At 43.6% G+C, this 11,809-nt stretch overlaps 1 protein-coding gene across 2 annotated transcripts in view; it reads right to left on the reverse strand.

Moving 5' to 3' along the window:
• The window catches only part of LOC140219525 (adipocyte plasma membrane-associated protein-like), a 29,426-nt gene extending 18,713 nt beyond the window's left edge, over positions 1 to 10,713 (reverse strand). The window contains exons 1-5 of one of the 2 annotated variants that reach the window (XM_072289383.1): positions 10,502 to 10,713; positions 10,080 to 10,239; positions 7,015 to 7,127; positions 3,936 to 4,025; positions 765 to 881 (exon numbers count right to left, since the gene is read on the reverse strand). In XM_072289383.1, the coding sequence (XP_072145484.1) occupies positions 765 to 881; positions 3,936 to 4,025; positions 7,015 to 7,127; positions 10,080 to 10,192 (433 nt within the window). In that variant the 5' untranslated portion in view covers positions 10,193 to 10,239; positions 10,502 to 10,713. Of the gene's footprint in view, positions 1 to 764; positions 882 to 3,935; positions 4,026 to 7,014; positions 7,128 to 10,079; positions 10,240 to 10,465 lie in introns of both variants that reach the window. The other variant, XM_072289382.1, reaches the window with a different exon arrangement.
• Positions 10,714 to 11,809: the final 1,096 nt, after the last annotated feature.

Raw genomic sequence — 11,809 nt, forward strand, 5'->3', positions numbered from 1 at the left:
CAATGACAGTCTTCATATATTCATATATTTCCCGCTAGATCTACCAGATATGAAGTTGGTTTAGAGGTCAGAAAGGTATTTTCAGGAGATTTCAAAATTTCTTTAATGAATTCACAAAGGTATATGGTAATTTCTAGTCAATTTTCAATTTTGTTTTACCAGGTTCTTCGGGCGATAAAACTTCGCATGACTGGCATTGCCATGCCTGTCAGCATGTTTGGCTATTTCTTACACTGAGCGAAGTTGTGTGAGAAGCTATTTGTTGCAGTATGTGACAAATTTGCAAAACATAATGCTTGACTTAATTTCTTATGTAATTGTGAAATGTCTGCTCATACAATTTTTCTGATCAATTTTATCTTGTAAAGCATAGAACATTTTTGCAAGAAGTATTCAATAAGCCATTGCCCTCAATGCCACAAGTGGCATATCATAAAGGTTTGTATGTCTCAGACATGACCTTCTAGCATTTGTGGCATCAGTTGTACTAGTCCTGATAGTCTAATATGCGAGTGGATTATTTAGACCTCAGTTCTATGTGAAGTTTTTATTCACAGGTATTTTAGCAGACTCGCAAAACTGTTTACCAGGATCCAGTATTCTGGCTAATGCTTGTTACCTTTGCAATAAAAAAAAAATGGCAATCCTTGTTTAATGGTCACAGAGAATGTAACAAATGTTACTTTGAATGCAAGTATTTTTTGCTTAAAAGTACTTAATTATACTAATCAATAATTTTATGTTTCCGTTTCAATAGAACTCACCCTTTGTAACATCCACCACGCTGACACCGCTGTATGCATCAATGGTGTACAACTTGCCCTTCTTGTCAAAGCGCAGACCAAGTGGTCGACCACAAATGCCCTCTTCCCATGGTCCCTCTGTGGGAAGCATGAAAGATGAGATTATTTCTCTATCATGCCCTATGTAATCATTATCATCACTAGTTAGTAATTCCATCACCATTAACTCCAACGCAACTTCAACACAGCTTCTACTTTATGATAAAAAAAGTTAGCACAGTAACGTGTCACATGAGTAGGTAAAAACAAAACAATGACCTGCAGACCTTAAAACCAAATTTAAGTCACCATGAATGCTATCAGGTGTTTCCTAAAAGATGAAAGACTGTACAGCTGAATATGGTGCAACTAAACACCTAGTCACATGGGGCACTTCTGATCACGATCGAGCCTCATCAGGATCAAATTTTTCAAATCAAACAGGATCCTTTGTGCAAGCTATGAAAGGGAGCGAACCTTGTTTGGGAAATTGGATACTATTGGGCTCGATTGCGATCGAAAGTGCTCTAAGGGTGTGATCACAGTACAAGCAACAAGTAGTGCAACTAACTGCATATCAAAAATTGATGTATGATATGTACAGTATAGCTGACTCTTAGAGGGAACAGTGAGCTTGCTGTCTCCCATCACTAATGCTCAAGATATGATAGAAGGCTGAGAGATATTTTCTTTATGCTGGCCTGTTTGTGTAACATGTCTTACCAGACACTTCTTTCAACCAAGATGAATCGTTGCAGTTATGTTGGTTTGACAACAACTTTACTGCTTCCTTTAAAAGTGGGAAGTACAGTAGTGTACATTCAAGATAAGCAAATGAATACTCTTTTGTACAGAGGTAGAGCACTAGATGCAGCCCACTGCTTTAGGAAAGCTGGCATGCTCAGAAATGAAGACGAACAGTTACACACAGCACAAGCTACAAAATGCCAGGAAACATTCCAGGCTATGAACTGCCTACCGTATTTACTTGAATGTAATGCGACTATGATTGTAACGCGAGGGTCGACTTTTCAGTCAGCGAAATAGAAAAAAATGAAACTGAGAATGTAACGCGAGATGAATAGAAAGACTAATGGTACCTTTTTCTCAAAGAATCAATTCGGGCACGAGTTCTCTTCACTTGTCATCGTCCGAGAAGGGGACGAGGCTTTCCTTGGGTGGTATTCCTTGGCAATCACATTGGGCAATAGTTTCACTTTCGTGAACATTCAGGTGACTCGGCACCGTAAGCGTCCCTGACAAGTGTCTCTGAAGCTGTGCCAAATTCGTTATCAGTGCCAAGAGCACTGCCGGCCGTGTATATAGTGAGGTTCAGTGCCAAAATGAGTCAAGTCTCACGAAAGCGAAACTATTTCCAAAAGTGATCGCCCGAGAATCAAGTCATCTGTGCCGTCGAGCTCATTTGAGATTAAGTACTTCTTAAAAGACTGCAAAACCATTTCATTCGGAGATAGTACCAGGCCACTATGAGGCCCTTCCGACCAGCTCCGCATTTATAAAGGGTCTCCCATTGGTGCTGTCCTCCGGGAATCGTTGACTCATCGACGTCAAGCCGCTGAGAAGCGGCAGAGTTTCCCAGCTTCTCGGCCATTAAACTTGCTCGTCTCTCGAAGCGACCATCATACCGAACACTCTGCATCACCATAACATTATGAATGACCGTAGTCAAAGTGCGAAAGCCTGCAGGGTAATGCAGCACTGTAACCATAACACCAGTCAAAAGCGTAGTGAAAACGGGGCTGATTCCAACAAAGAAGTTTTGATTTCGGTCGACTTTATAGATTGAGTCGAGACGAAACGCACAGGCTGCCAACGTAACATTGAAATCCATAGAATTTAGAATACTTGTTTTAAAATAACAAATTTTGTTGTTATTCGAATTTAACACGAAGGTCAAGTTCAGGCAACGAAAATCATTAAAAAAAGTTGCATTACTATCGAGTAAATACAATAATGAATTCAACAAAACACAGGCGTTAATCTCTTACAGCCGATTTTTCAAAGACCTTATTTATGACTTTGTTACGGTTTTACTACGATCATTCACTACTTCTTGCAGCACAACAGCAGCCTTGTTGACATAGGGCAGAAATGAAAGGAAAGCCAAGTGCATTCAACATTGCTAATTTGAAATTTGTTATTTGACCAGACTTGTAATTCAACAGTTTCACAAAGTCCTGAAAGGTGCCCATGCCTGTCATCTGCATTCACCTCCTTTGAACAATGGATAACTAAAATCAATTCGGCATGTCTCATTAGGTTTTAATTACAGACAGTTGATGTGCACTACTGATCGACTGACACCACAAGCTGTGACGTAAAATGATCTTGCTCAGAGCACTGTCCAAATCCGTTAGATTACACAATATGTCTTTTATGTCTTTAGCAATGCTATATTAATGCGAAAGCATTCTACGCTGAACTGAGCAAAAATCTGTTGTAGTCAGCGTGACCAAAAGATGGCACCAAAATTGAACGATGGCGCAAAGAGTAAAAACACATCAAAAATGCATGGACTGACATCAAATTTCTCAGGGAGGTTCCTGTAAACAAAGTAAATTAATGGCTTTGAAAAGAAAATATGGTACATTTTGGTCTGGGTGGGAATTGAACCTGGGCCTCCGGGGTGAGAGATGAGTACGCTTCCTCGATGTCACGGCGGCTCCATGGTTCTGGCTGACTGAGCTTGTGGCCTAGCGCGTCCGTCATTGGGCACGTGAAGGTGCAGCCAATGAGGAGGAGGTGGTGCCATATCACGAGTGCATAGAATGACTGCGTTCATGACGTTCCGAGGTCTAAAAGGGGTATAAAGCTTTCGCATTCCCGCATGTAAGTAGTCCTAAGTTTCTCTGCCGAATTTTAGTTCACACAGGAGTATGCTGTAACATGCCGAAGCCCACAACATGTCCCTCACGTTGCATCACGTCACCTGACCAACACCATTTCTTTCTCTTAATCACAACTGGAGTATTGTGTACATGTGTAGTCTATAATCAATAATTCCATGTTTCTATATACTGATATTAGACCAGTAGCTTTACATTTTATCACTTGCTACATGACCCTTAACTCCATTTCATGTTTCTTCGTTATCTTGCAGGTAACCACACCAAATGCTTGTTTGCCACTTACCACACTGCTTGCCAAACTTGGCCACACGGGCGATCTTTGTTCCGGTCAGCTTCAAGATCTGTCCACCGACAACGCCAGTATAGATGCTGCCTGCAGGTTCAAGACACGGAGATGTGTGCAATTATCATTGCACGACTCACCTGCTTTAACAATAACTGACTTATCTACATGTCCGGCTTATCTAAGACATACTTTTGCGATGAAACTTGTAAAAATATTTTGACTTTCAATTTTCTCAGCTAGTGGGCAAACCTTTACCGTTGAAAGAATGCAGAGCGTTTTGGATGAGTAATATGTCTGTCTAGACTGACTTCGTGCTTCTTCACGTCTTTTTATATGTTGCTATTGTCTCTGAGGGCTTCTAAATGATCGCATGGCACAGATTATGGGCTTGTAACTAGTGAAGTGTGCAAAAGATTTAACACTGAAATAGCGGCTGTTGTTTCTATACATAAAGCCAACACAAAGGGATAGACTTAAGAATTAAACTTAAGCGGTAAAATGAATATGCGATATTCCCTGCATATAATCCCATTTGAAGATGGGGACTAGTTGGTACGGCATGTCTTAATTTCTAAATCACTCTGCTCAGGACCTGCACCCCGAACCACACACACATGCACAGAAACAGAACACAGATGTTAGATCACAGCCGGTGTTTGCCTAAAGGGCCCCTCACCAGGTCTGATCATCTTGAGCTGATAAGCGCAGCGCATATAATGTGCGCTAACGATTGTGTCTGCTAAGTATTACATCGCTACACGTTGCGGAAAGAGCTAAAATTTGAAACTGAACGCCGTTTGCCCTTCTACTCGCAGGTGCCGTCCTTCGAGCCGGACGGATGACAAACACGTGCTAATGCATTTACGTACATGTGTCTTTGCTGCGACATCGCTCTTAGTGACTCGTGACTTCGAGAATTATTCAAGGCAACATCTGTTATTTGTGTAATCTGTTGCTTCAATAGATGAATTGAAGTTTAGATAAATAACAAAACCTACAAACAGAATGTCGGCGTGTCTTTGCTTTACTCTGTACCGTAGCACGAGATGTGCTTTTGTTTCATCTACTTGTTCACACGTCGTGCAGTCGTGTGCTCGCAACGAAACTATGTCATTTTCTACCGCGTTCCAGCGTGCAATCATGCTCTGTAATCCGCTTGTGTCTGCCTCGGTATTTGTGTAGCACTGACATACCACTAGTCTGGTGTTCTCGTGCACATCGCGCAAAATCGTGCGGTGCACGAAACCAGACAAATGGTAACAGCTCGCGCGCGACGCCATCAGCGGAAGTGCACCACGCAGCAAAAAAGTGAGGGAAAAAAAATGAAGGCCGGGCTCGTGATGTATGCGTCACACGATCCTCGAGCTCCGGTATGAGAGAACGCAGGCAAGGAATTTCGCTTGTGGAGGGTAGACGGGACAAGTGGAGAGAGTGTCTCTCTTGGCAGTGGCGCTCGCCTCCTGAAATCATGGGTTCGAAGCACTGAAATACTTCTACCTCGGCTATTAATGAACCAATTAAAAAAATTATTGTGGTAGAATGCTCCCTAGAGGGCGCGTAACAACTTCTAGCACGTAACCGAAATTTGCTATGTGGCCTGGTGAGGGGCCTTTAATGCTTATGTTTGTGTGGTTCTTTGAGGGTACTGTGGACAGTGCAGCTTAGAAATGAGGTCAACGAATACATAGATGGCTTGCGTTGACATCATCTTAGCTGTCATGTTGGAGGGTCAGCTTTGTGACAAGCTGTGTCTGTTTGTGTTGCACACAATGCTTCTGCTGTGGTTCTTGCACAGAGAGAGAGAGAGAGAGAGAGAACATTTTTATTGGCCGAATGATGCTTCATGGAGGCATCCCTATTCTAAGATGCCACAGAGGCCAGCAGCGTTCTCACCAGGTCTCTATGACATTGAAGTAGGTTACCCGCAGCAGTAAATATAATAAACTGACGTCACCCTAGTAGCAATGTTGGAAGATCAAGATGGCAGACCTGACATACTTTCGTGTGACGTCCATGACGTCACGTGAAAGCTATCTATATGTATTCTAAATACATGTGCAGTTTGTACATGTGAAGCACAGGGCTAAAGGTGCAATGTTGCAGTCTTTCCCGATGACATGAAGCGCACAGTAGCTGCCAGCTTTACGTTCATCCTGAACCACGTCTCTGACACATTTAAAGGTGTTTTGCAGTCAGTGATTCAACCTTGGAAAGTCGTGGCTTATATCCTCTATTGTTTAGGGACATTTATTACTAAGCTATGAAGCTAATTTAGTGGCTATGAGACACATGCACTACCATATGTTGGCATACTCACTCACAAGTACAGTGGTTCACACTTGACCTAGTAGTACACATTCGCTCCACAGTGTGAGACAGAGGGTTTGTGAGTGACGGAGGGTGTGATTGAACATGAGTACTGATGAGAGCGCCAGTTAGAGGGTGTATGAAGGAAGGTCAGAGACAGTGAGTTCGAGTGGATGCGAATACAAACGTGATTTATTCTCAGCGAATCAACATGAGTATGCATGTCAGTGAGTGCTGGTGAATGGAAGCAGACATGAATAATAGTGTGAGTGGGTGCCAGTAAGCGTGAATAAAGCGGATATGAATGTGAGTGACTGTTGATGAGCATGAGTGGGTGTGAATAGGAATATGAGTGAGTTCTGACGAGTGCGAGTATACACGAGTGCAAGTGAATACATAGCCTGCAAAAATATGAGTGAGTGGGTATAAGTGAGCTGATACTTATTCTGCCGACCTATGTGCACTACAGAGGACTACACAGTAGATAGCGACAAAGAGTAACAGGGAATGAGAAAGGACCAACAGAAGGAAATGGGCGAAGCACTGTTACAGAAGCACTCTTTTAGTTTGTCCTGTCCCATGCACTGTTATATTCTATTTAGCTACAACATGCACCAACCAGCCTAAGATAGCACTCTTTTACAGCTGACAGAGCTAGAACTACTTAAGATCACCTGAGCTGTACTTGTTTTTGCAGTCAATTCTATTCTGCATCGAAAGAAGAGTATGTAAAAAGAAAGGAAATAACCAGACACGGGTATAAACATACCTCCATGCGCTTCAAGAGATTCAGGCCCCACAAGTTGGTTTAGGAACAGGTACTCGACACCATCCAATGCCTGGTTAGGGGCTAGTGCACCCTTGAATTCAGGCAGTGTGACCCTAGTGAAGGGAGTGTGTAAGAAGAGATGGTCAGTGCACTTCATCAATGACTGTAAAAGCTTGGGTGGCTTGATAACTAATGGCCACAGTGAATTCCACGCTAAGAACAGGGACGAAAGAAGTGAACACAAACATGGTGCTGTGTCTCTTTGCTTCTTTTGACCTTGTACTAAAGGCCAAGTGCAACGAAACCAGCTGCATATATGGTGCAGCATTTCCAGCTCAAAAACCATGACAAAAGCTACACCACAATATTTTTTTAACAGAATTTAGTTTTAACCGAAAAGGGTTGGTGAAGGCAAATTTTAGGGGTGTGTAAATATTTGAAACTTTTGAATAATGAATCCAACAGTGTCCTATTTGAATCGTTCTTGTTAGAATAGTCGATATATAGAAATGCGAATATTTTCCGAATAATTCTTGAATACTTCAGAATGTCAACTGTACCCAAATGAACACAAAATTGGAGCAGAAATATGGAAAATTTTTGCAGCACATGTTATGACATAGTAGGTGAGCTTCAGCTGAATGATTGTCCACGGCCATCTGGTGTTGAGAGACCAGGCAGTGACAAGATGCTCTCCCTATGTCCATAATTATCTGGCAACTTTGTTCTTGACGCCTTTTATGCGCGTCCCGCCACTCCTCGTATCCATCCCCTCACTCCCCTACTTAAAATTATTTTCCATTGCACTCTTCAACATTCACCAGGTTGCTGAATGGTGTGGTGGCTCCTAGCAATGCTATATTTCTGTTTCTGCGTGGACTTCAAGGCCATTCACTTACCTGGACTCTCACTTGTTTGTTGTGGCAGTTTCTTAGCTTCCCTGGCCCAGCAACCACATCCTTGATATATTTTACCATGCGCAAATCAGCGTTCGGCAGGTCTTTCCTTTTTGTCTCGTTTTTTGTCCAGTTTACATTCTTACCAGCGTGTACAAACTAGCCTAACAGCAAGCTCTCCTCAAGTTTATTAATATAATGAAAGCCAGAGACAAGGGAAAGAAAGATATAGAAAGGGGGGGGGGGGTGCTTATTATGAATTTCCTAGACAGGCAAGTCGAAATATCTTCGGAATAGTTTTCTTCTGTGCAGCACGGTCGTCAATTCAGTCAAGTACCAGAATGTATGGAGGGAATCAACAATGCCCCCACGTTTTATGCATGTGCTCGTTCCATCTTTATCTGTGTGTGGAATATTTAGCGCTGATTTCCCCTCAGCAGTTATGGTTAACATGATCCGGCATGAGGCAGAGGCGTCCCATGGGTGGGACCGCAATGTTCTGTGCATGGGAGAGGGAATCGCCCCCATGACACCTCCCCACCCCTTTGGACTGCCACTAGCTTCCGCCTTGCTTTCACATTCCAGGTTTTACCTTTCATCCATGTCGCTCTTTTGGAGCCCACCTCCTGAAACTTTCTGTTTCGTGCAAAAGAGGGGAGGGGTTCGTCAGAAAATTTGGGGGTGGGGAGGGGGTTCAACCCCCTCCTCCGCTGGCTACACCAATGAGCGTACTTATAATTGCTACAGTTGGCAAATTCAAGGTCAAGGGGAGTAGGTTGCGTGGCGAGGCCTCTTATACTCCGTCACATGGGGCACTTTCGATGATGACTAAATTTCTTAATTGCAATTGGCTCCTTTCCACAGGTTGCACAAAATAGCTAATCACGATTGCGAAATTAGATCCTGATCAGGCTCAGTTTGTGATTGAAAGTGCCTATGTGACACCGATATTAGTCACACATTGAGCAGGATATAATGAGCTTTGCTCCAGACTGGTCAAATTCAGAATGGCTCTTCTTCAGAGAAAGAAGCATGGAGGTGAGCTGGCTCCTTTTTATCACCTATCAAGGGTGAAAGAATAAACCTCGCTAGGATGATTACATGAGAATGGCTCCAGTGCAGTGAACAACCTAAAGCAGTGGCTTCAGTGCAGTGAACAACCTAAAGATACTAAAGGTGCTTAACTCCGTCAATGCATTGCAGTCACACAAGGCTGAACTGCTTCTTCAAGCACAACAGTGTAGAAAATGCTTTACTAAAATGGGCATAAGTTTACAGCAATAGTATTACTAGGTCGACTGGCATAATGAAAAATACTTTTGGAAGTGTTATGATATTTCAAAATAATGTTGGCAACGTTGCACATTTATATGCATTGCTGAACCGTGCAAGCACGTTTTGCGGGCCTCCTGAATGTGAATAGTTATGCAGCTGCTTGTACAAATAAGGAGCTTTTGCATAGTGCAAAACACACCATTTGTAGACCTTCAGTTTGCACACCCTAACAAGTGCACACTTAATTTTGCAAGGGTCAACGAAACATTCCAAGTTGTTTACTGTTAAACAATCATTTAGTATCTCGAAGAGTGCGATAAATAATAGAGAAACAATACGCAAACAACTCTCCAACCTGCAGCTTCACGTGTATACCTCCCAAGCGAAAAAAAAATAAAGAAAGAAAATGAAACAAGACAATTGATTATACGGTGTCACTAAACTGATAAGCCGAGTGAGCTGTTTTCGAACGTACGACGATACCGCATTCGGCTAGGTCGTAGTTCGGCTAAACGCGAGGAGTGTCAAGTGCTTATAATCTGCAAACTGCGATCTCTTTCGCTTTTTCCTGTCCGCAATCGCAAAGAGCGGTTCGCAGCGCTGAGAACAGAAACTGACATAGAAAATGGATTTGGCTTAGGAAAGTGCAGACGACGTACGGAGCCGCAGATTACGGATATGTTGGCGATAATTGGCGGATAATTGGCGATAATTGGCGGATATGTTGGCGATAAGCAGACCGGTTAGAGCAGACATATCATTTTCTTGTCGTATGCGAGAATATGCAATAATCTGACATTGAAGCAAGAGAGATTCTTTCAGGAAGCGATCTCGATTGCAAAGCACGAACAAGACACACATGAAAGCGAAGACGCGGAAAAGAAGGAAACTCACTTGTATGCAACCGGCTCGAAGTCCAGGGAAAGGGGGATGAACGGCAGTGCGAGGAAAACGATTAGGAAGTAAATGAAGAATCGAAAAGCGCACTTGATTAACCGGAACAACATGATGCCGCCGTTGTGATCGCCGCGTAGAGAGTCCCTTCACGGCCGACCTGAAGATGAAAAAAAAAGAAAAGAGAATAGCAGGAATGAGAGGATGTGCCAAACACCAGAGAAGTCTGCAACTCGCGTGCGACGTCGATCCTCGTGCAGCAACCACCTGCTGCTTCCTTGAGCGTATACACACTGACACGCCTCTCTAGGGCGCTCCTCGCGTAGCCTTGGCTTAGGCCGCACACAGGTCGACATTAAACAGTTAGAATAGAATTGCTAACTCACTAAACAGTGAAAACCGTCTCTTCTGCGAAGTCTTACCAGGCGATGCGTGACAGTGCGCGAGACACGACACAGCAGCACGGACAGTATAACCTACGACAGCGCCGCCAACGCCAAGCGCACGCACGGATGATGTGGATGTCGGGGCAGGAAACGTGGAAGCGCCCAGTTTTGCTTTTTCTTCTCCCTCTTATTTCTTCTGTATAGACGAAACTATCTTGTTTTTATCTTCGTGTCTCCAAACTCATCCTCGCACGGCCTCCCGCGGTCGTCGCAGTTGGCTGGAGCGGTGGCGAGGAGGGCTAATCGCGTTGCCGTGCCCTTGGAGAAAAAAAAACAAAAAAAGAACACGCCAAGTCCACGTCGTCTGCTGCGGGCATGCGTGTGTACACAGCTAAATACAGCTGAGGACAATGGTTGCGTACATATTGTTTGCAATGTTCGTTTCGCACCACCGCACGCGTCCCTTGCGTCTCGTACATTTTGTGAGTTTGGGATAGGGGAAACGAATCCGCCATGAGAGGCTTTGATGTAATGCAGGGAAAGGGGCGCGCAGTACATACACTACTCCACTCATCGCTTCTTTCTTTCTCTTCAGGAAGATGTCACACGGTTGCTCATGTCAAGGTTAAAGCGAACTGTGCGCAGCCGAGGAAAGTGGCACAACCTGCAACAGTTGTGTTGAAGAGGAACCGAAAATATTTTTTCCAAGAACAGTTGTTAAGTGATCCAGAGATTGCATTGGAGTTATCATTTTAATCTTCTGCGCTAGGAGGCCATACACTCAATTAAAAGTTGTGGAATCAAAATAGAAGAAACTACATCTAGCTTTATTTTCAGCAGCGAGCGCTTTAAACATTCGCACAGATGGCGCTAGCAGCTTTTGTCGCGGACATGGCGCGAAAATTGAATCATGCTTCCACATCGACGACAAGCCACAAGCATACAATGACGGCGAGATGGCGTGCCGCAGCGTAAAGGCGTCACGTAATTTCGCTTCAAACATCATGCAATACATTTCATGTCCCTTGTAGAAAATTACCTACGCTTCCCCCCCCCCCCCCCCAACTTTCCTTGTTAATTTCTACCGGGCAGATGTATGCAAAATATGGGACGATTACGTGGCAGTATTGACGAACTTGCAAGCTGAATATATGCAAAGGTCGCTGCATGGTACACCGTTGTGAAGAAAGAAGTCCTTATCTGGATATCCGTCGGATATCTGTGGGACATGGGACAGTGCATCGACAGCACTTCAGCAGCAATTAACATATTCCAGTATACTACAATTAACCGTAAAGTTGTGATCCGGCAGTGGCGTAGCCAGAAATTATTTTCGGGGATTGG

The sequence above is a fragment of the Dermacentor andersoni genome, chromosome 7 (assembly GCF_023375885.2).
Source record: "Dermacentor andersoni chromosome 7, qqDerAnde1_hic_scaffold, whole genome shotgun sequence".
Classification (NCBI taxonomy): Eukaryota; Metazoa; Arthropoda; class Arachnida; order Ixodida; family Ixodidae; genus Dermacentor; species Dermacentor andersoni.